The 25,230-nt window shown below is 41.4% G+C and overlaps 1 protein-coding gene across 3 annotated transcripts; it reads right to left on the bottom strand.

Moving 5' to 3' along the window:
• Positions 1 to 3,365: 3,365 nt before the first annotated feature.
• On the bottom strand, positions 3,366 to 23,323 carry CAAP1 (caspase activity and apoptosis inhibitor 1). 3 transcript variants are annotated; one of them, XM_048931168.1, is made up of 7 exons: positions 23,151 to 23,255; positions 22,978 to 23,026; positions 22,533 to 22,733; positions 20,921 to 21,005; positions 20,008 to 20,083; positions 9,860 to 9,930; positions 3,366 to 4,772 (listed from the first exon to the last, which is right to left on the bottom strand). In XM_048931168.1, the coding sequence occupies exons 2-7, from the start codon at positions 22,999 to 23,001 to the stop codon at positions 4,429 to 4,431; spliced, it is 801 nt and encodes a 266-aa protein (XP_048787125.1). In that variant the 5' UTR covers positions 23,002 to 23,026; positions 23,151 to 23,255; the 3' UTR covers positions 3,366 to 4,428. The 3 variants fall into 3 exon arrangements, with proteins under 3 accessions (XP_048787125.1, XP_048787124.1, XP_048787126.1); XM_048931167.1 differs by lacking the exon at positions 22,978 to 23,026 and having other exon boundaries at positions 23,151 to 23,323; XM_048931169.1 differs by lacking the exons at positions 22,978 to 23,026; positions 23,151 to 23,255 and adding an exon at positions 23,055 to 23,109.
• Positions 23,324 to 25,230: the final 1,907 nt, after the last annotated feature.

The following is a 25,230-nucleotide window of genomic DNA, read 5'->3' as shown; positions in this document are numbered from 1 at the left end:
GGGACGGAAGATCATAGATTCAAGAACAGTTTTGCAGTCATGAGATACAGAATAAAAACAAAAAACAAAAAAAACCAACTCGTATTTGAGTCTGGCAGCAATCAAGACAGATCCCATGGGAAAGGATTAAATTTTTCAACAGTTAAGAAAGCGATGGTGCACTGAGATGATTACTTATGCTCTACGATTTGATAACATTGTAATATTTATAGTTCTGTTTTCCCTACAGTTTGATTAACTGGTGGAAGACATCTCAGCTTTTACTGACCTCAGATTTTTCTAAGCCTCTTCTATATCTTGTTAACATATTTTAATGTTAATGGCAAAAAGAGGACCAGAAAACAAACAAACCTAAGGAAACAAACCTGCAGCATTTTTACATTTTAGCATTTTTGTCATAAAGAAGGTAAACATTTTTATCACCATGTCTTGCAGATTGATTTTGCAATAAGCATTAAGTGTTATATTACTGGGACTCAATTGGAGGACTTCATAATCAGTTTTTAATTTGGTGTTCATGCTGTGTTTGTGATGTTGCTGCATGAATTAACGACTTCACCTCCCTTCCTTAGTAAGGAATGGGTTTCTCAATTCATTTTAAGTACCACCTTCTGTGTAAGGGGCATGTCTACCTTCTTCATTGATCCTATAAAGCTGTATTAGTACTTATGAATTTAACACAGGCTTATAAAATGCTATATAACAACTTCACATGTATTCATGGGCACAAGAGTTTTCTTCATTACCTATTTTACAGAAACCCCCCTGTAAGTTTTATCCGCAGATGAAAATGAAGTGCTTTTGGTTAAGAAAACCTCTTTTGTAGACTACCGTTAAAGACTAATGCTAATGAACAAGGGGCGCCCCATCCCTGGAGGTGCTCAGGGCCAGGTTGGATGGGGCTGTGGGCAGACCGAGTGGATGGCAGCCAGTCCACAGCAGGGGTTGGAGCTGAGTGAGCTTTAGGGACTCTTCTAAACCAAGCCATCCTATGGTTCTCTGATCTTTGTAGCTCTGACTTTATAAGGACCCAGCTTGCTAGCAGATATTCTGTCCCATTGGAGGGTTCTCAGATGGTGGCTGCTCCTTCTCAAACCACACTCCTGTGACTACAGACAAGGCTGGTGATCACAGCAGCGAGATGAGATTCACAGCACAGTTCTACACTGCTCGTGTTTAAGACAGTAATTGAACTGTTGGAACGAGAACATCTTAAATCATCTACACTGTTGATCTGACATCCTATGAGATACCCTTTTATCTGCTTAGAAGTAACTTGAACTCAGCGATCAAAGCCTTTGTTCACTGTGATTAATAATTATAACCACTTTAAACAGAAAAATTAAAAAAAAAAAATTATGGCAGTCTTAAAAAAAAATGTGCAAGGCTCTCAGTGGGTCAGGCAAAACATTTTCCTGAGAGAGCAAATATTGTAATGAAAAGTGTTACCAACTCTACTAAATTTTCCTCAAGAGAGTGATTTGTCAGTGATTTGCCACTCCAAGCTGGCACCTGGAAGTCTAGTTATTATAGAAGCATATATACAGTGAAAGAAAGTTTGGCATTCTGGGGAGTCACACCAAATAGAAATACAATCAGCCCTTCTCCCCAGAAACACACAGAGCTTCCTTTTATAGAACAGACAAAACCAGATACAAAACATTTCTGTTCCAGTGCAGAATAAAATCTTTCTCCTTATGCTGACCAGCATAAGTGCACAACCAACCAATTGCCAACCAAGTGGTTGATCCTGTAAGATTAACAATTCATACATAATTCACAACTGCATACTTTACATACAAATTGCCTTTTCCTCCAACTGATGCATTAATCTAAAGGAAATAAAAAAATAAAAGGGATACGTAGCAGTGAGCAACAAACAGTGGCATATTGTTTTTGATACACCAGCTTTCTTACTGTTACATTTTACTGCAGACTGATCGGTTTGCTGTGCACACAATCGATGCAGGAAGCACCTTGAGTCAGCTGATCTGATTGGCAGTCTGAGCAACAATAGTACAAAACCATAAACACAGATTAGCACTTCTGCCATCACTCGTACGAGGTCCCTCTGAAGGCATACACACATGTGTATTCATATACACACACGTGCAGCTTGCTCCAAAAGTAATGCCTCCTCTTTATTTCCATAAAAACTACAACTGATACAGAATCACAGAATCACAGAATGGTAGGGGTTGGAAGGGACCTCCAGAGATCATCGAGTCCAACCCCCCTGCCAAAGCAGGTTCCCTACACCAGGTTGCACAGGTAATACAAAGAGCACGAAGAGCACAATCAGGCTATTTGATAAAGGAAACTCTCAGCTACAAATCACTCCTTCTCAACACATCATACCGTTAGTTCTGCATTTGCACCAGCGATGAAAAGAGACTGCATGCCACACTTTTGTACGCCTGCACCAGTGGATGAGACCCACTGTGATCACTGCTGAAAAGCACCACCCACCATCTCACTGTGCTCACACCCCCTGGTTGGACTCCATAAATATTCACAAGTATCAGTGAATGTCAGTGGGTGTCACTTTCTCCACACAGAGGAATTCAGTGACACAGCTTTGCTCCATATACACTTCCATGCCAGATGCCGTGCTGTCAGGCTGCCCCTCTGCTGCCAGCTCAGAAACATGTACCTACAACAAGTTTCCAGCAGACCTATGACTTCATTTATCATTACTTAAAACAGCAGCAAAATTCTAAGAAAGCAGTACTTAGTTCCAAATGGGAATCCATCGTTCTGTGGCAACACTGCATGTACTTCTGGTGTATGAAAAAGAATTCCAATTAAACTGGATTTATACATGCCTTGCTGAGGACTGGATTTAGCACGAAGTACTTACTGCCTAGTGGTTGGTGGGAATACATCAGAGATGCACAGGAATCAAGGAATCACCTTTGTAGGACAAATTGACAAAGAAACCATAGGTATCAAAGGATCACATCCACAAGATTCACACCATAAAAAAATTATTTTCTGTACATAAATACACACAAGTTAATATGATTGTGATTAGCAGCCAAACAGAAAAATGGCACTACTTCTCAGAGATCAGAATTCTTGAAATTATGTCATGAAATCACAGCAGGAAATTTTATTCTATGGTACAAGTTATTTACAAACAAATTCATTTGAAGTCAAAAATAAAGAATTATGATTTTGTATATAACAGTTACAAATAAATGGCTCTTCTAAGAAACAAGTACACAAAAATTAGATTTTCCTGTTTACAGGGAATGTGAAATGGCTGCATCAATTTAGTATCAAAAATAAAGGGTCTTCAAAGTAATCTAATGTAACACTCTACCAAATATTATGCCAAATATTTAAAAAACAACACTGTCAAGAAAAAGACTCCATTTTCTTTATTTCAGTTATGATACAACACAAAAATGGAAAAGAGGAACATAATTAAACAACCACCAATATAAAAACCCTGGTATTTGTCACTTACAGGCACTTTCAAAACTCAGAAAATAAGAAAGTTCAACCGTTTATTCCAAAGCAAACAAACAAAAAAACACAACAACAACACGTTTAGCAAATCAGCTTTCTGAAGCCTAGCCACACTTTTAACCTTCTCAAAATGAATTGCTATTTAATTTAAATAGAACATTTGCATTATCATGACTTGGACCCAAGGAAAAACAAGCACCTCAGATCACAGGGAAGAATGCTGAAGGATGTCACACCACTGCAAAAAGAGTACTTCTAATAAGCAACAGACAAATCAAGTTTCTCAACTAAAAAGATGCAAATAAATAAAGCGGTTATTTTCCAGCCGTGAAGATACACAGAACTCACTCCTATTTTGTCCTGAAGGCACCAGGTTCTTCATGGCATAGCTCCATACACACTGTGCCTCCTTGAAGATATAACCATGCACAGAGGCAGCTGGATGCTCAGGGCAGCATCAAACCAACTCACTTGTGCTGCAGTTCATCTGTGCTGGGCATGAAGCAGCACACCAAAGGCAATGGAAGCAGTGAACAGTATCATAAATGTCTGAATAAGGAATGTCATACCCCAGCCCAAATACACTTCAGCGCCGAAGAGAACAGAGCATTGGAAAGTAAAAGGGCCCACTGGAAAGTAAGAGCTGGTTGATACTCAAGCACCACTTCCTCCAACCTCAATAATAGTGCATCTGCAAGAGCAAGAAATCAGACAAAGGTGGCAGAAGGCCTACATGAATTAGCTAGGAGCTCATGGAAAAACTCAAGATAGAAAAAAAAAAAGGTAGTGGAGTCTCTTTCTCTGAAGATATTCAAAATACTCCTGAAGACTTGGCTGTGCAACCAACTGCAGGGAACCTGCTTTAGCAGGGGGTTGGGTTCATTCCAACCCCTACAACTATGTGAATAAACACAACATCTTTCAAAAGATACTGAGAATTTATTGTAAACAATCTTAGTGCTGTTTTTTTACATCACCAGCCTTCATTAGAGCCTTAATAGCTCTGGCTCTCATTTCAAGCTCAAGGAGCTCTAGCTGCTGTGCTGATGGCTGAACATCTTCTAATGGAGGAACAGCTAAGCTTGCTGCTTTAGACTCCTTTGGGCAAGACTCTGCCAACCCCAGTATCTCATTCACACTTTTCTCAATGTCCTTCTGAAGGTCATCAATCTGACCAGCTCCACTCCTGACAGTGTCTTCTTGCACATCTGGGCTGCCTTCTTCATCACATGGACCCTCTATGTCACTATCATACGCATCTGCATTTATGCTGAGGACATCACTATCTTCTCCTTTACCTGCAACACAAATGCAACAATTGCAGTCAGACAGACAACAGCAATTTTTCTTTCCCCATTAAAAAAAAATCAGTTCTGCTCAAAACACTCCTCATGGAGTGTATAAAGGGCAGCAAAAAAATCTACGAATTTGAGACAACTAATTCCCTTTGTTTTTCTTACTCATCTTTAAAAGCTGATCTAATTTAGACAGGTGTAAATGCATTTTTATGCCAATAAAAGAATGTACAGTATAGCAAAGCTGCACTACTAGGGAAACATATTCCTTCATATGGATGAATTTTACCAATTAAAATGCTGTAAGGTTTCATAATCACAATGAAGCAGAACTGATTATTGTTTGTTATCTTTAAAGTAAGCTTAGTTTTCAAAATGCAGTTTTAAAAATAACATTTAAGAACTATTTTATTTAGTTTAAAAGGAATTAGGCACTATGTCAAAAAAAGTACTGAAAGTTCATAGAAACTCCTACTACAGCATATAAATTCAAAATCTACCACAAAAGTATTTCAAACATATTTAACTTACATCAGTAAAAACATAGGAAGAGCTATGGTATTCACTTTTAATGTCAGCTAAAAGACATAGCTCATTAAGAAAATGAATTAGAAGAGGCAGCGCAATAAATTAAAGGATAAAATAAAAGCCAAACTCAGAGTGTAAATGATCTCAGAATTTGGCTATAGAAAAACTATTGCTTTTGATACTTTGGCCTCAGAAATCATTAGTCTGATGCCAACATTTGTATCTTTGCAAAACTACCATTCACTGCTTCAAATAAAAAACATATAGCCAGATGATGATAATTACTGATTCTAAAGGCTTTTTAATTGCACAAGGCACAGCTATGTTCCCTCTTAATGAATAATGGGGATTTAGCCTCAGTGTTTTTGAAATATATATAATTTACCATGAATATTCTAAAAAACTTTTCATTCCTGTATAAACTACTGTAATCTATAATGACTTATATGTAGCAAAAAATTGCTTATTAAGTATTTAGACAGTATTGCAAACCTGGTTGTAAAAATTTCTCAGATCAGTAGAGCACACTAATGACAACATTAACAGCAATGGGCAAATAGTAAAACACATGAAATTCCACATGAACACAAAAAAGCATTATTTTATATATTTTTTTTTAACATGAAGGTAGCTAAACACTGGCACAGGTTGCCTGAAATAGTCATGAAGTCTCCTGCCATGGACATATTCAAAGCCCACCTGCATACAATCCTGGGCAATCTGCTCTGGCAGCAGGAGGATCGGGTGCAGATGACTTCAAAAGGTCGCTTCTCTAAACCACTCAGTGACTCTGTGATCATTAAAACTAATGTCTGCACATCTGGCTTTAAACGGTTGTCTTTCACCTAACTTTTAGTTTGGAGGAGAGCTGGTGGTTGGGGTTGCTAGTTTAATCCATCTGTAAATTTGGTTCCTGAACATTTATCTGTAGGGCTAGAAGAATCATTGACTGTATGCATCATATAACAACAGAACTAGTGACACAGACAAAACCCAAGCAAGTGATCTCTCTGTGATTGTTGCCTTCAAATACCAGGCAATGACAATTTTTTAATAACCTGAGTATTACTAACACTGATAGTAAAGGTGTTTAAGTCATTCAACTGCACCCAAAGCTCCATCTCAATGAAGGTGTTTGTGGAGGCAGTTGTTGGCTTGAGCCTGCAGGAGTTGTGTGAGGGCAGCACTGTCAGGCAGCAGTCGCGTGACTGAGGCAAAATCTCCAGCTGCTCTCACCTGCTTCTGGAACCAGCATGTGGTTTTCTGCACATGAAGGCAGGAGCCCTCACAGAAGATGTCGAGAAGGCTGCCTCCTGTTTCCCCCTCAGCTCATTCTGGGCATGGTAAAGAAAGCAGAACCCCCAGCAGCTGCTCCCCTGCACGGGTGCACTCCAGTTCCACATGCAGGCAAGACATCCTTGCTGGCACTTCCTCTGCATCATCCAGCTCCGGGTGGAAGGTGTGCCCTGAAAAGGCCTCAGGGGTACAAGCAGGAGGTAGAGAACATTTTCCCCATGGTCACTCCACCTTTTGTAGGTGCAGACCACTCCAATGACCCTATGCAGCTGGGGTGTGAAGCTGCAGGAGCTGGGTCTGTGACAGGTCCAAAGAAGACCACCCACCAGCCCTTCTACTAGATAGCACTTCTCAGCCATGTATGGTGCTACTGGGTGCTCTCTGGTAGCATTACATGTCTCCTCAGGTGTTATGGCCTGAACACATCAAGCATTTAGAATTTCTGTGTGGAGACGGAGCTGGACTCGATGATCCTTGGGGGTCCCTGCCAAATTGGCATTTCCTATGAAATAAAGAACCCTGACTTTGGCCACTCCAGTATCCTTGGACTGTGCTTCTGCTCCCAGCCCTCCAACCACAAGGGACATCTGATGGCATCCTCCCCTTACATACCAATTTGGAACACCTCAAAATACTCTCAATAAAGGGGTGAACTAACATCATTTACAGACCAAGTTTCTCATGTTACTGCACAGAGACAGTCCAAATGAAAATAAGATGACAGAGAGAAATACTCAGTGTTAAACTACAAACCAATACGGGTAGTTGTTACATGGTGTTCATTAAATGACTGGAAAAGTACTGCTGCTGATTAAAGAAAACTGTTTCCTTACACAACAGGTAACCAAAGGTGTACCACTAATTTACCCACTTTTGCACTTTCTGTTCTGCCAATCAACACAGTGCCTGTGTCTCCCACTGCATTTTTGCATTTAAAAAGGAAAAAAAAAAAAACAGAATCATGCCTCAAAAAGATGAAAATTAAGGATGCTTTCATGCATCAAAGATTCTTTCAGCAGAGGATGGTGTCACGATAGGACATGACTGCCATTTGCAATGAGGCAACAGTGCTTCATCATGGCAGGGACCACTGAAGGCAGAAAAGAATGATCCCAAAATCTCTGTAAATTTTACATTTGGGGGCTATGGGAAGAAGAAATTATAGTTTAGAGATTCTAAATTTAGGATAACCACCTGTATAATCTCTACAGGTAAGTTTGCTTCCTGCCAGGGACAAACATCAGAGACATCAATAATAGGTTAATCAGGCCTGATAAACAGGTTGACTACTACCCACTCCTCATTCAAATTGGGTCCCAGATGGTTGTTGTAAGGAAACCACAAAACATTAAAAGAGACTTTACATCCCTTGGAAGGACAGTGAAGGAAATAGGAATGTAAGCAATGTTTCTCCTCTGCCCTCTCATTTGGAGGCTGGGAACCAAGAAGAAGGAAGAATATAGGTCGGGTAAATGACTAGCTGCATAACTGGTGTCACAGTCAGAGATTCAGTTTCTACAATCTTGGACAGGCCTCTGAAAGACCAAAAACGTGAGCATGAGACAGGACAAAAATTGAACAGGAAGGACAAGAATATTCTGAAAGCCAGCTGGACTGATTAATAGAGCTTTAAAGTAGATTTGATGAGAGAAGGGGACGGAATTCTATGTGAGCAAGAAGGGAATGTTGTCACTTTAGGAAACAGTGGGGGAAAAAAACTCAGAATTGTCTCAAGGGATCTGATGGGGGCTCCTCTGAGAAGGTAATACTGCTGACAGCCTGTCTTAAGTGCATTTACATGCAGCCTGGAAAATAAGCAGGAAGAGCTGGAAGCCACAACACAACTAGAATACTACGATCTAACTGTGATTACAGAAATGTGGTGGGATGATTCCCATGACTGAAGAATAGTAATCAAGGGCTACAAGATTTTCAGAAGAGAAAGACAGAGAAAGCGGGTCAAGGGAATTGATGTCTATGTAAAAAAATGGATGGAGTGCAAAAATCTACCTTTGAGAAACTGTCATGAGCAAGTTGAGAGTTTGTGGGTGAAAATGAGGGATGAGACCAATAAAGAACAGCTGGCAACCAGAGTCTACCACATGCCAGCTGAGCAAGGGGAGCCTGTGGATGAGCCTTCTTGCTTCATGCCAGGCTGCAAACAATCCAGGACATTCCTGGAATGCACTGAGGACAACTTCCTGGTCCACATTAGACCAACCAGAAGAGAAGTGTTATTGGAACTGGGGCTATCACCAGTGCAGAGGTGCTCATTAAAGAGACTATGATTGGGGCTATATTGATTATGCTCCGGGAGAACAGTTTACTGAGTGAAATCCCCTGGGAAGCTGTCCTTGCATAAAAAGGAGAGAAGGAGAACTGGCAACTCTTTAAGGATGCCTTTATGAGAACACAAGAGCTCTCTGTCCCATGGTACAGGAAAACAAGCAGAGGAAGCTGGAAACTGGCATAGCTGAACAAGGACCCACTAGTCAAACTGAGAGAAAAGAAGGACATATGTAGGGAGTGGGAGCAGGGACATGCAGCCTGGGAAGAATACAGGAATGCTGTCTGGAGAAGTAGAGGTGGCATCAGGAAAGCCAAGGTGCACAATGAACTGATTAGACAAGGGAAGTGAAAAACAACAAGGAGGGGTTCTACAGGTACATTGTTCAGAACAGACAGACCAAGGAGAGCATACCCCCTCTGATAAATGAGAAAACTGGCTAGAACAGACATGGAGAATATACGGAGAAGGATATGCAGAACAAAGCTTTCCCTCTGAGAGATCTGAAGATTTGAACACTTCTGAAGGCAATGACTTCAAGTAAAAGATAGCAATCACCACTCCTCATGACTGCTAAGCAGCATTTCCATAGAACTCAGCTCTGCATAATCATTCAAAGCAAATTATCAAAAAGACTGAACATGATTAAGTTACAAGCAGTTCTTCAGCAGTTATCATGTTCTTCTGTGAATGTCAAAACAGACTAATGCAGTCTCACAATACAAAGTAAAACCAACTATCAAATTGAATAGATGGTAAAAGTAGTACTAGCCACCCCCTGCATAAAAAAAATTGAAATAAACCGAGTTGCTCTTCAGCTGAAACATGAGATGTGAAGAGTCAGTGAGCCTTGCAAAAGCATTCAGCCATTTTCTGGAGGCCGAACTACCAAAACTACTTTTGTTTGTTTCTAACCAGAAAAATATTTTAAAATCTCAGTCTTACAGAACTGAAAAGACAAATTTTCTACTCTACATACCTTGTTTTGATTCCTGACCTTCCAGCTTGTCTTCTCTCAAAGAAGAAGTGGAGTCTATGCTGTTGTCCTGCCTGGAAGCAAAAGAAAAGACATTCCAATCTATGTTTTTCACAATGTAAAGAGTACTTTTCAAGAGTACTAAAGAAATTACACGGTGGTAAAGCACCCAGCTTTTCTAAGCATTTGAAAATGAGCTATCATTTGTTACACCTACTGAGCTGCAAGGATGAAGTAACTATTTTCAGTACACTGCTGTCTTGCACAATACCAATTCTCACTGATAGTGTCTCCCTAACCATAGAAGTTTGTCTATAAAACTCAGCATAAAATGTCAGAGTTAAATCACTTGAAAAACTATAGTTTCAGTTGCATTCAGATCATGTTTACTCTCTTCATTTGAATTAAGAAGCTGTTTTCATTAAGTTATTGTCACCCTACCACCACCCACCTTTTCTGTAATACAGTATCACTTTTTCACTAAGGGCTGCTTCTTAAAAGGAAACGAAACTCAATTGCTAAGTAGTATTCAATATACATGTTTGTTTCTTCAATTTACTGGTTTTTGCTGCAAAGTTACACATGCTTTATGCATGGGATAAGGAAGATACACTTGTGTGAAGCGTTCACATTCTTCACACATTCTGTACACATTCAGATAAAATGAAAATAGTGAAATATACAGAGAGAGAATGAAGGACTGCCCTCAACAAAGAACTCAAAATCACAGAAATAGTTCAGTTGCCATGTTCATTGAGCATTTTGGCAGTAGAATTTTCTACCCTGAATGTCAGTGTGGCTTTGGTTTCAGACAAATGCAACCATTCCACCTGCTGGATCTAAACAGCACTATAGAAAAGACAGGAAGATTCTGGTATCATAGATTTAAATGTAATGACTTCAAAAACTTTTCAGTAATACCCTGTAGGTACTGGGGTATTACTACCCCAGTAGGCCTGTCCCATAATTGGAAAAAAAAAAAAAACGTTTTCCACATGCTCTCTGTTGTCAGCAACTGCGAGACTGAGAGACCCCCCCACGGGATGTGACGCGATAGGCCCTCTCCCTGCTCTATGATTGATGTGTGGCACGTGCCTTAGGGGCGTAGACGAAGCACATAGGTTATATAAGCTAGAGTTCACGTGTAATAAACGCCATTTTGCTGTTCATCATATTGGTGTGTGCGTGCAGTCATTTGGTCCTGGCCTGGTTTTAGGTCAGTACCGTAGGAGGCAATGCAACATTGGTGCCCCGTGTGAGGAACCAGTGCGGAACCCACTTGTGAGGATCCCCCTTGCATGAGAAGCCAACTTGCGTTAAAGTCTCCTGCGAGCCTGCGGAATTTCCAATGCCGTAATGAGGTAATTACGGGTTGGCCGTGGAAGACCGTGGTGTTGCGGTATTCGCCTAAGGGCGTGCCTGCAGCAGCTGGCTGCTGTGGAAGTTTGAGGGTGGGGATAGCCTGTGGTTGGTGGCAGGTCGCTCTCGAATCAGGACATCAGTGCCGCGCTGGTGATGGATCAAGTTATTAAGTTGGTCCTTCAGTTCTGTAAGGACTATCACAGCAGGAATGCCCCTTCTAAGAAGGACATTTCAGTTGTACTTATTCGCCTGGAAAAGGAGTGGAATCTTCCCTCCTCTCAGGACATTTTAGATCCTGATAAATGGGATCAGTTTACATCCACGCTTGCGCAGCGTGCGATAGAGGAGCAAAAAGCAGCGGAGCTAAAAATCTGGGGGTTAATTCTTGGGGCTCTTAAAGCCGCTAGAGAAGAAGATAGAATTCCTGAGACTGCATGCGTTATGATGGGTTTGGAATTTACTAATGCCATGAGAAGTGGCGCGGGAAGCGTACTTTCTTGCAGGTCCCCTGAGGAAAAGAACACCGCAAATATGCCCTCAGCTATGGCGACTAACATCTCGTCCGCACCTTCAGCACCCCCCTTCGCTCCCCCCTCGGCTTCAGCTTCGCATAAACAAGTAGAAGAAGACTGCGCTAAACTGTCTGCACTTTTATCATGCAACACCGGCCAAGTGCAGGAATCCAAGGTCGTTGAAACTCCCCAGCCGTATCCACGACAACCGCTGTATCCTTCTCTGTGTAATCCAATACCACCTGCGGGGGCAGGGAAAGAAGTGAGCTGGGATGGGACACTTGCTGTCTCTTCTCTGGAGGTGGAATGCAGTAACACCCAGGGGGGTGGGGACTGCGGGCAAGGCTCGGGTACGGATTGGTCAAAAGTTAGAGAGGCGGTAGAAGAAAAAACAGCAGAGAGAAAGGGAAGCGATGTAACTTACAGGCGATGTAACTTACAGGCGCTCGGATGATAGTGTCCGGCCAGCACTGTCCACCCTGATCGCGCCTGAAGGAGTAGGTGGCGTGTGGGCAGCGCTGTCTGCTCAGGTTGCACCCGTAGGAGAAAGACAAAATGACGAGAGTCTCCGGACCCACTCCCTACCACAGCATTCAGACCCACTGATTCGACCCACACATCCTTTTACAAGATTGAGTGTGTATGCAACCAATCAGAAGCCTCTACAACAGTCAGTGCATGATCAAAGGGAGATGGGTCTGAGGGGAGGGGTGCGGAGCCCGCAGCTTCCAGCTGTGACTGAAAAGGATAGTGAAAGGAGAGAGGTGAATTTGCATTTAGGAGTTAAGAGAGATGCACTAACAGATTGTGGAAAGTTTAGATCTAGCCTGATAGAGGAAGGAAAAGTACTGGAGATCTTCCTGGTAGTAGGGAACAGTAACAGAATCCCAGAAGGGGTACCCCTCAATCGGAAAGACATCACACACCTGATAGATTGTGTAGAGAAACAGGGATTGAAATCATTCCTTGCTTTAAATGCATTAGAAGTCCTGACAGCATCAGGTCTTCTCTTTCCTCATGATACAACAAATCTGATGTGCATAGTTTTTAAACCAATCCAGTATACATTGTGGGCATCAGAATGGGTTCCCTTCAGAGACAGGTGGCCAGATTGAGGCCTAGAGAACAAGCAACAAGGATTTGCTTGTGAGAGCAATGCTCTCAAGGCTTGAGACATCTGCCTTGATACTGAATAAAATGTTTGTCGTTTTTGAGGTACATTCCAACAGGTACCTGAGACAATGTTGGTATATATTGGGAAAGGTTATGTTTGTATAAGGATCCTTTGTAATTTCATACTCATAGATAGTGCCACTGGAGCTAACAGCAATCACTCTAATCAGTAATCAGTAATCTCTAATCTCTCTGTCTATAACTTTACCAGTATCGTAGACTTTAATTGTTTAGCATTGATAACATCACATCAGTTATTGCAGCCCCTTGTTATTTAGGCTTGTATATGTTAGAAGATCGAGTAACAGAAGCCTTGACTGCGGCCGGTTTTGTTATCTCTGAGCAAAAAACTCAGAGGGGACCAGGAATTGAATATCTCGGGTATAAGTTTGGCCCGGAGATGGTACGACCGATCAGCCTTGATATTCGGCCCCATATTACCACCCTGTGGGATGTGCAGAAGTTAGTAGGGGCAATCCAGTGGACTCGAGGGGCTTTGGGAATCCCACCTCGGCTTATGAAACCCTTTCATGATCAGCTTAAGGGATCAAACCCGAGGGAGCCTAGGAAACTTACTCCAGAGATGACTGCCGCATGGCAAGAAATCCTACAGAATTGTATGAGAGCATTCCTAACGAGATGGGACCCTGCTCGGGCTCTCGAGGTAGCAGTAATGAGATGTGAGGCAGGTGCAACTGCAGTGATAGGTCATTCCCTTGATGCTAAGCCCCAACCTCTATGGTGGCTGTTTTCCGTACAGCCCACACGAGCCTATACTTCCTGGCTTGAGATTCTAGCAATGTTGCTTAAGAAATCTCAATTGCTGTCACTGCGAGCCTTTGCAAAAGAACCTGATGCAATATATCTACAGAGCTCATTTCGTGATACACAACCACTTCCAGATATCCTTCTTACAGCTCTACAGGGATATGGAGGTGCAATTGAATATACTGACTCTCTGCCTATCTTTGAGCTAACAAAACCCCTCCATGTTTCCCTCCGATGCCGCGTTCAAACTTCCCCTCTCGAAGGGCCTACCTTGTTCACAGATGCCTCCTCATCTACTGGACAAGGAGCTGTAGTGTGGCAAAACTCAGACAATAAGTGGAGCTCAGCTATTTTTTGTGACCGGACAGTTAGCGTTCAAATATTGGAAGTTATGGCTGTAACAATAGCACTTCGTCTATGGCAAGAAATTCCATGCAATGTAGTTACTGACTCTGCTTTTGCAGCTAAGCTGCTTGCACGCATGGGTCAAGAAGGACATCCGAGTACTACAGCAGCCGGATTGTTAGAAGAAGCATTGGCCTCTCGCTCAGCTCCAGTGGCTATACTACATGTCCGCAGTCATTCAGAGGTTCCAGGGTTTTTTACAATGGGTAATGCAGTTGCTGACAAGGTCGCAGGCACATCATGCTTCACTGTCAGAACTGCGCATGATCTTCATGCATCTCTTCATATAGGTACCAAGGCTTAGGCACGGGCCTGTTCTATTCCCTTGCCGACAGCTCGTAATGTGGTTCAGGCATGTCCATATTGCAATTCTGCCCCAACTATTGGTGCAGGTGTTAACCCCCGTGGCTTAAAGCCATTACAAATCTGGCAGACAGATTTCACATGGGAACCCCGTATGGCCCCTCGTCCATGGCTCACCGTTACTGTAGATACAACTTTTTCTATGATATCAGTCACTCAACATACAAAGTGCAATTCGACTGCAGCACAGAGTCATTGGGCCACTGCAATAGCCGCAATGGGGTTGCCCAGCCAGATAAAAACAGATAATGGGTCTTGCTTCATCTCAAAATCGACCCAGGAATGGCTGACAGCTTGGGGGATATCTCATTCCACAGGAATTCCTGGCAACCCTCAGGGACAAGCAATTGTAGAACTTGCCAATCGCCTCCTCAAGGAAAAGTTACGCGTCCTAGGTGAGGGAGAAGGGTATCAGAGTGCAATTCCTGTTAAAAGATAAGCAGAGATTCTATCTAAAGCCATTTACTCATTGAATCACTTTGAACGTGGAGACTGCAGTAGAAGCCCTGTACAGAAACATTGGCAGCCCAAAGTCTTGAGCGAAGGGCCTCCAGTAAAAATAAAAGCAGACAGTGGAGAATGGGAGGCGGGCTGGATGATTCTGGTATGGGGAAGAGGCTATGCAGCAGTAAAACATTGCGAAACGGGAAAAATAGTATGGATACAGTCGCAAAAAATTAAGCCAGACATCAGCAAGGAACTAACTGGAACATAAGTCTTCCCTTTACAGCATTGACTCCTGGGAAGGCCCAGACAACAGACAAGATCATGGAAAGAACAAGAGAAGGAGTCGTTCCTGAGCAGCTTACCCACAAAAGAAAGGTGTTTGTGCTAACGAGGCACCAACTGCTAAAACACATCAGAGGCAGTGGACAGAAAGCCTTCATTGCTGTTCACCACGACACAAGAGAGAGAGACATCGCATCTTAGAGAGAGCAAAGAAGGACGGAGAACACCACTGATGGGAAGTGCTTCTGGGATGGTTCATCACTGCGACGGGAATGTTTAACTCTGTTTAGCTTTATTCTATATTCAGTTATAGTCGCATTAGGTCTAACATTAATACGCTTAGTGCTTATAGTCATATTATACATATAGGCATATAGGTATATAAGTATATAGTTATATTAGGTATATAGGTTCTTTACAAAGAAAGTTTGCTTATTTATTTTCTATCCAAGTCATCATCTCGTACCAGAAAAGCCACAGGTGCCATCACCAGCTAGATAAGGTAAGGTAAATGCAGGAATTCTACAAATAAATCAGGTTTGCTGTATGTAATGGTCTAGCAAGTCCACACATACTACTATGGGGAAAACAACCCTTCCAGCATCAGGTTCAGCCAGCAGCTTGGAACCTAAGCCTCACTGGCCCTCTGTTTTTTAAGGCCAGATGTTAGCACAGATCACCAGTTAAACTTGTCCAAGACACTATCACAGTGCACTTTCCCATAAATTCCAGGTTTTTGCTCTCCTACCAGTTTCTGAACTCATCACACTCAACTCCTGATTGTGCTCTCTGTCCACCAGTTTATGCTTTTAACAGTAAGCTGCCATAAACACAAAGATCCAGTGAGAATAACAATGGCAAGCAGACAAACATGATCTACACAGAGGGATCATGTTGTTTGAATCGCTTCTAGAGTATTCAGATGAAAGCAACTAGACAATCTACCTGGTAAGAGTAGTAAGGCACCTTGCAGCCTGCAGTGAGGTTCTGCCTGCAGCAGCAAGGAGTTCGTACAGGTGGTTGGGGAAGAACATTTCAGGACTGTGTAAAGCTTGGAGCAGCACATGTTTAAGGGGACTGTGCAGGCCATTTTACAATGTTTGGAGAAAAGATCAAAGGCAAGGAAAGGGAGAGATGAGGGAAGGTTGGACAAGAACAAGCACGTAGTAAATAGAAAAGGAGGTGAAATGGGGCAGGTGATCACCAGCTGATTTCTGGGCAGTACATACATCTTGCACCTGATCAAGTCTGCTCTGCCCCCTTGCTGAATTCCAGTGCCAACCATTTTCCCAAATGGCAGGAGTTCCACTGTCTGTACATCTAACTGCCAGCAACTGCACAGAGCACTACATCTGACAAGTATCTGCAGAACTGTGCTGCCATAAAAAATAATGAAAAACATGCATACAGTACCTCAGGCTAGCCTAGCTATCAAATAGGATGAGATATTTGAGAGTCATAATACCAAAGAGACTGTAAGATTAAAGGCCAAATTCCTGAGAGAGAGACCACAGCCTGCAAGCACTCAAACTGATGGCCCACAGCCCTGATAGAAACCCAAGAGATTAACAGCCTAAGAGTCAGCTAGTGGGATAGCACAGGTCTGGATGAACTGCTCCAGTTCTTCTGAAAAGTTCTCAGAACTGAAAAGTTCTCAGAACTGAAAATGCAAAGAGTGCTGAGCAGCAACAGAAGTGGGGCTGCAAACCTTGAAACTTGCATAGCAAGCAGCTAGAGGGACATGGGGATTGTTACAGGCCTGCCTCTGGAGGGATCCATTCTTTTTTTAAAGCAACTCCTTACAGGTTCTTTTTCATTTTTTATTTTTTTTTAATATTTAGTCACTCAGTTCCCAACCAAAATAAGGTTGTAATGTCCCCATAACACCTGCTGGTCACTAAGAGCTGTTCATACTCCATCCTCCCTTGCACATTCTTCATTCTTTTGAACTATCTTGTCACCTCTCTACTGGATAGCAATGTGTTAAGTGGAAAAGTCTGAGCTTGCACAAAAAGTGGGGAACAAAAGCAAGAGATTTCACATCCAATATCCCCCAGAGCTCTGAAGCCAAATTTCATTGAGGAATTAAGATCACTCATTTCTCAGAAAAGAGTGACCTCTATGGGTTTGAACAATTGTTTGAACTTACTTATATCCATTTGAACAGCTACATAAAAAGAAGTTATTAAACGGAAATCACACATCCAAAGCTGTTGAAAAGTTTCTTCCTGTTGTCTTGACAGGACCACTGATTATGGCAGAAGCATATTCTTACACAGACTACTGTCAATAAAAAGCTCTGGATCCTTACAGTGCTTTCACAGTAAATTTTGTGGTTTTTTGTTTTGTTTTTTTTTTTTTTAATTTCCCAGAGTTGGCTGGACTGGACTGATAGTGAACAGTTTACTGTCTCATTTAATAGGTAAGCATTCCACACCATTCTGTGGCCAGTCAGAATCAGTTCAGTTCACAGTTCAATTTCATTCTCAGTTGGTTAATCTTGCTTACACGGCTTATTTACAATATTTTGCCTAATAATCTATTCTGGGGCACATGTTTAAGGGCAGTGCAATATCATGCCTCCAGTAATGTTAGCAGAGGATATGCTGGTCTAAAAATAAGGCATAGCAAACAAATTTAAAATCCACTTCTTTCATGCACATTAGATTTTTCAAAGCAAAATACTGTTTGCTCACATTATACACATGAACATGAACAATCACTGTAAATTATAGTAACATGTTTCTTTGGTTACTACGTTTTATTACTACTGTCAATAATTTAAATATTACATCTATTTTGCAGTAGTAAATATCTTTTGAATTAGATTTTTACAAAAACAAAACAAAACAAAAAAAAAAACCCATAACATTTCTTCAGACATCAAACTCCTGAACATTTTCAATGTTTTCTTTAGCCAACAAGGTTGTCTTTCCATTGAATTCCAAAGTTCACTGGCAAAACATAAATCATCAGTAAAGAGATAAATACATTTGAATTACTTACATAAATTCTATTTTCACAGTTAATATTTTCAGTAACCAGCAGAGGGTTAAAGACCAAAAGATAAAAATAGTCTCACTAAAGCAGTGAACTGACAGCATTCACAAACCATGTGAAAACAGCAAAGCAGGGAACACAGTCTCAAGTAAGTTCCAAATAGAACTTCAGATGAAACAGATTTATGAAATACTAAATCACAGGAGAAATACTGGAAATTCACTTCTCTCACTCAATTTTCTAAAAATCTGATATGTGATGAAATAATAAGAAACAACTTTAATGACTTTATAACTTGTTCTGAACAAAAATGTGAGCCTTCTGTTGAACCAAAATTACTGACTAGACCTGGAATTTAAAGTATTATAATTATCTTTCCCAAATCTGTTTCTATTCAGTAAATTTGGATGAACTTACCAAACCAGCAACTAACAAGTACCTTAACAAGCAGACACTAGTATTAACACCACAGTGTTTCAAGGCACTTATTAAGGTTGTGTACTGAATGTGTGGACCATCTTTACAAAGATGATCAGGGTGCTGCAGCACCTCCCCTACAAAGACAGGCTGAAGGAGCTGGGCTTGTTCAGCCTGGAGAAAAGAAGGCTGCAGGGTGACCTCGTTGCAGCCTTCCAGTACCTAAAGGGAGCCTACAAACAGGAGGGGAATTAACACTTTGAAAGGGTTGATAACTGCAGGACAAGGGGAAGTGCTTTCAAGTTGAGGGAGGGAAGGTTTAGGTTGGATGTCAGGGGGAAATTCTTTACAGAGAGAGTGATGAGGTGCTGGAACAGGCTGCCCAGAGAGGCTGTGGATGCCCCATCCCTGGAGGCGTTCAAGGCCAGATTGGATGGGACCCTGGGCAGCCTGGTCTAGCATTAAATGTGGAGGTTGGTGGCCCTGTATGTGGCAGGGGGGTTGGAGATTCATGATCCTTGAGGTCCCTTCCAACTCTGGCCATTTTGTGATTCTGTGACCAGCTGTAAACAAGTCAGCAATCAAAACAGAAAATCTTCTAGCTTTCCTACATGCTTACTGTATTGTACTGTTGTATCTTCTACAGATTCCTATGGACTTAGATTCCTAGAATTTGATACATTGTGGGTACATTGTGGGTACACTAACACTCTTTTCCCCTTGACTACTTTTTTTTAGAAATTGTCAGACAGAGGTTACTCTTTCAATGTAGAAGTCACTTAGTAACATACTATGCAAGACTTGTGTCCTTAAAAACACAGAAGTATTTTTTTTAAAAGGTTAAAAACAAACAAACAAACAAAAAAATGGCCTTTGCAAAAGTGCAGATGCCAGCCTAAGAATGAGCAACTACAAACATCGGTAGTTGAAACTCCAGACATTATGCTACATCCTGAACAGGAACACAGGAACTGTTAAGTGTCAGTGCCGCTCCAACTGGGAGAGGAATGAAGGACCAGAAATAAGGATGGGAGGAAAGCAATACATGTCAGCCCAAAAACTCTTTACAAGAAGTTCACGGATTTCAGTGGGAAGGGTTATTCAATCCACTGTAGTTCAACTGAAGAATGTTAACATGAATCACACTATCTCACTTTTGCAGCATATGTTCAGTTATCACAACTGAACTGATGGGAAGTAATGCCAGTGTGAAACTCATTTACCTAACATTATCAAAACACATTTGGATGCATAATGCTTGCTAGCACTAACAGCTCACTGCCATTTTACCAAAGTAATTATATAATTAAGGTTAAATCAATTGAATCTCTAAACGCTACATTTGATCACTCTTCATGAAAAAATCCCAATTTTGCTTTCAGTACTTCTAAATTAAGTTTTGAACTGTTTTCTTTTACTCACTGACTGACTGATTCACCTCCAGTCTTGTCTTCTCCATCACCATCCTCGTCAGTATCAGAATCAGCTCCACTCTTGCCTAGATATACACAATTTCAAACATGCAAGTTTAGGCACCTAGCAATATTAATGCTATATAGTAACTTTAATTATCTCTACTGAAATCTGAAACAGTTGTTCTAAAGTCAGACATGGACAGAAACAAAAAGCTTAATCACAGGACATCTGCTAACACATGATTAACATTTTTCAGTTACACATTTTTCAGTACCACAATATGATAGGCAATAAGAATAAAGCACAGGAGACATAAGTAGTACAAGGTACTCTCTACTGTTCAGGATTCAACTGTTCCACTTGATTGAGAAGACAATAACAATAAATTCTGGAGACCTTAGAAACTAAGAGGAAATCCAGGAAGATACTGAAACACTGCAACATCATACCCATAATAAAAATGTATGAACTGTGTGTCTCAGCAGAGCAGAGACACGCATCAAGAATTCTTTAACTACCCTCAATAATCTATTGCAACTGTTAATAGTGTTGATCTGGTATTGTGGAATACAAGACTTCCCTTGCAGAGAACTAGGAGGTAACTTAACATTAGTTTACCCAAAGCAATGGACTCCAAACAGTTCTTCCGAATTCCTGGCTTTGCTTCGTCACATTCAAGCCAAAACTTTTGTTCTTAGTTTGGGTACTATGGAAAGGAACATTACACAGTCATTTTTGAACATGTCCCTTCAGAATTACTGGATGTTTTTACCCAGGATTAAAAGGTCAAGACTAGCATATATATACATATATTTATACATACATAGCAGTACCTGGAAACACAGGCGCAGTTAAAGGCAGACTACTTTTGCTTTCCTTATGCTCTGTGTACAGTGGTGCCTAAAAGTTTCATTCATACCTTCAAGTATCTTCAACAGTTTTTTTTCAGACAACATCTCCAACTGCTCCAAGCAAAGCCTTTTGATTTCATCCATGGAACAGCTCTAAGAAGACAGACAGACAGACAGGCCACAGGCTAGTAAACATTTCTGAGGAAAGAATAATTACAAACGCTAAGTAGATCTCCAGCCCTACATAGTAATTCAGAATCTATTCACTGTTCTAACTTGCTCTGATGTTACTACTGAAAAACATTAGGTAGCTGATTTTGGTGTAACAACCACCAAAAACAGTCGAGGATTTTCAGTTCATTTGTGTTTTGCTCAAAAAAAAAAAAATAATAATAATCAAGCAATACACAGTATTAGTTACTTGATTGTTGGGTCTTCTCACTGCAGCTGTAACACTGATCAGTACAAATAATGGGACAGAGGTTTCAAGCACGGAAGACCAAACTGACTGCAGCCCAGATCATCGGTATTTTTCTGTCATTCAGGAGGAGGTGAACTACATAATTAAGCCTGCAAAAACCAAAGTCAATTGTTGAGTCCAAGTTCACAAATGGAAGTCAACAATGGTACTGACAAAGCACCAAGAGGAATTACGTATCACGGTTTAGCATAAAAAAGAAGCCATAAAAATACATAAATTGTGATTCATTTCTCATGCTTGATATCACACATTCATTTAGCCTATGGATATTCCAGCTACTTCCACATATTTTGTATTTCTTGGTGTCCTCAAGGTGAAATGATAATTTTGCATTTCTAAATGAACTACAACGCCATTTACACATACAAAAATTAATCAGTGCTGAACATCTGATCTAACACACGATTTTACTGTCACTTTCATCCCAACACTACTGTGTAATTTCTTTTCCACATCAGTTATGCCTTTGCCTCTAACCACACTACTCCATTTCTCTCAGATAAGAAATGAGTTACACTGCATGCAATTTACTGAGCTTAAAACGTTTGTCCTGCCTCACTTATACCAATATAGACTTATAGATTAAAATAAAAAAAAATAAGACAAAAATTGAAAACCTATTAGTTAACACTAAACTAAAACAGCACAAAAACAGCACTTCACTTGCAGCCTCCCTCTCTGTACAGACTGCTTTTGTATTTTCACCAAGTCCTGCTCTTCACAACAGTCAAAAAGCATTCTAAGTCAATAAAATACTACAGGTACTCCTATTAAACCCCAGAAAAGTAACAGCTTCGAGAAGCTGCTTAACTAGAAAGGATTTTATTATTTTAAGAAACTTGGATAGCTCAAACGCAAATCAAGCTTTTATTAACACATCAGAATACTTACCACTGAACATGACTGAACTCATTCCATGCAATTAGAACTCCTTTTACATATGAATAACAAGTACAGACAGGTGCTATAAAAATAGCTGCCCAGTTCAGTTACAGCAGCATGGAATAAAAGAGTAAGCTGTGAAACAACCACATGAAACCCTTAAAAAGTCTCCCTTTTTAAGACTTGATGTAATCTTTATTTAAGAAATATGTAGGCAAATTTTAATCTGAAAGTCCACTACACCTGAGAAAGAAACGTGTTTTGCTACATGAGCATTCAAGCTTCTGCAAAGCACACGCAAGAAGGCATTTCAGTACCTTTAAAATGTCAGGCAGCATCTTCTGTAGTTTCTTCTCCCCTATGACACAGAAACACTGCTGAAGCATTTCCTTCTTGTCTGCAATGTAGAAACTGACTGGTTTGAGAGACACGCTGAGATCTAATCCCCCTTCCTCTACATCACTGAGTTGCTCGGATTCTTCTGTTTTTTCTCCAGGTGGCACATTGCACTTTTCTTCCTGAAATCAAAAAGACAAGTACAGCTTTCACGTCTTCCAGAAACTCAACACTTCACCAGCGACAGTGACAGGTTTTTGCTTCACACTCGTAAGACATCTCGAAATGGAATTCTGAGTTTTCAAACACCGTTTTAACTTCGGGAGCATTACAAAAGATATTACCAAAAATTGCTGCGCTAAGCGAAACGGAGCAGCGCGGTGACAACACAAACAAAGAAACAAACCTCCCTTCCCACTAACTCACAGGCTGCCAAACAACTACAGGCATCTCCGCAAGGAAGGTCAGCCCGGACCTGCAACGAGACCACACGAGCCGCTCACCGATGAGCCCCGTCACAGCGCGGAACGCCTCAGAGGAAGAAAGGCAAGGCGCGAATTCCCTCCCGCCCTCCATCTCTCCCGCTTTCTGCCCGTTACCTCCGGCGCGCCGCGACCGGACTCGGCGCTGCGCCGCTTCCTGTCGCCGCCCGCCGCTCCCTCAGGGCAGCAGGAGCGGGAGCGTCGCCGCTTCTTCTCCTTCCGGCCCGGCATGACCCCGCGCTCGCGCCCCGGGCGGCGGCGACGGTCGGAGCGCCCTGCCCCGGCCCGGCCCGGCCCTGCCGCTTCCGCCGCGCAGCCCGCCCTTTCCGGGGTGCCGTTGCCCGCCCCGCTGCCTGAACGCCTTCTCCTTCCGTTTCTCTGCGAGGGTTTTGGTGTCGGCGTGCCGAACGCCGGGCTGGATCTTTTAATGTACCTTTTCTTGTTATTTCCAGAGTGTGTTTATGAACAAATAACTTTCGGTCTGTGAAACCAGGGCAGTTTTCACGTAACAGAGAAAGACCACGGTAACAAAATCAAAACATGGGTATAGATTTCTTAGAATAGCGCTTGTACAAACAGCTACAGAGTACAACATGTGGAATCTGGAGGGTCAAGAACAATTGTATACAGGCACCTGAAATACCGAAGTATTTCCTGAAGGTAGCATTCTAGGATGGATTCCTAGGGGTGGTTTGATCTATTGGTAAACTGTTTAAATCCCGTGTAATGCCATGATCTGTCTTGTACTTGCACCCACAATCGATCAGCAGTGAGAGACAGTGATGAAAGCCCTGATCAAGGCTGTTTGTGATTATATGTATCCGAAAATTCATCAGAATTGCAGCAGGATGCGTGCAGCTATGGAGCTGAGAATGTGTACTCATCTGACAAACAAGTTTGCTGGAAACACAACAGAGTTGAGCTGAGATGGAGCAGAAAAAGTGAGAGCTCTTGGTCACAAAATCTGGCATAGATGATGCAGACATGTATTGCAATGAAGAACTCCTGTGCCGGAAAAACTTGACCTTTTTTTAATGATTTCCATTCTGGTAATATAATTACTTATTTTAAAGTCACACTGAACTTTGGCCATCCTAGCTCTAAACAACAGTGGCACATGTGTGGGAGTTCTGCAGTTTTTCATTCCCCAGCAGGCACAGGGTAACAGAACTATCACTAGGATCTGTGAAGCTGATTAGGAGCCTGACAAATTTCCTGTACAAGGAAAGGCAGAGATATGGTTCTCCTCACCCTGGAGGAGATAAGACCGAGGAAAGATCCTATCACTGCTTACGAATATCTAAAGGGCAGATGTATAAGAGTTTTGGGGACAGGCTCTTTTCATAGGTGAGCAGTGATAGATTAAGGAGCAACAAGAAAATGTTGGAAAGCAAGATTTCCACACAAACACAAGGGGGAACTTGTAAATTCCCCTTTCCAAAGACACCACAGTGATTTTTATGAAATCACTTCATAAAATTTGACTTCACTGGTTTCTGCTATTGCCTGTCACATTACTTGCATTTAAGTTCCTCCGGCATTCTCTTAAAATAGTCTCATTTTCTTTTTTCTCATCTAATGCATTCTAACATATTTCAAAGTAAGAGTTTTGCTATAAATCAGTAGAAAAGTTAATCTAAGAAGCTTGTTTAAGCAATTTTGTAAACTGAAAAACATTTACCACTGAAGCACTGTCTATATAGCAGTTCAAGATTCCACTCTTCAAGAAGTCACTTAATTCTAGATTAAAAAACAAACAAACAAACAAACAAAAAAAACCCACACAAGATAGAAGATACCCAAGTTTTAAAAGAAGTGGAAAAGTGGAAAAAAGATGCTGGAAATCATGTGCATGTCACTTCCTTATTATCATATTTGACCAGTTAGTATAGTCAGTGTTAATTAACAAGTTGGTGAAAAGCACTTTTCAACAGACCCTCTATCAACAGGACCCTTTCTCTGCTGGCAAACAGCATGGTCAAGAAACAGTCATTGCACTGAAATGTGGAAACATGGTCGGGTGAGCAAGGGAGCTGGCATCTCTGGATCACAACCATCTCTTACATTACATTTCTGTCTAGATAATGTTTAAGGAATGAGACTTTTTGACTTGGTGATCTACTTTGATCTGAGCTACAACAGAAGGACTTTCTGAAACAGCTCTGCATAGTAGACTTCAGAAAAGTAGCCAAGGGAA

This window comes from Lagopus muta, chromosome Z, assembly GCF_023343835.1.
Source record: "Lagopus muta isolate bLagMut1 chromosome Z, bLagMut1 primary, whole genome shotgun sequence".
Taxonomy (NCBI): Eukaryota; Metazoa; Chordata; class Aves; order Galliformes; family Phasianidae; genus Lagopus; species Lagopus muta.
Note: the sequence above shows the minus strand (reverse complement) of the source record. Positions and strands in the feature narration are given on the sequence as shown.

Coding starts and splice junctions, on each gene's coding strand:
- CAAP1 (XM_048931167.1), bottom strand. CDS start 23,264: ATGCCGGGCCGGAAGGAGAAGAAGCGGCGACGCTCCCGCTCCTGCTGC. Junction 21,006..22,532: donor TGCTGCCTGACATTTTAAAG/GTACTGAAATGC, acceptor CTGTCTTCTTAG/AGCTGTTCCATGGATGAAAT. Junction 4,773..9,859: donor AGGTCAGGAATCAAAACAAG/GTATGTAGAGTA, acceptor TTTGTGTTGCAG/GTAAAGGAGAAGATAGTGAT.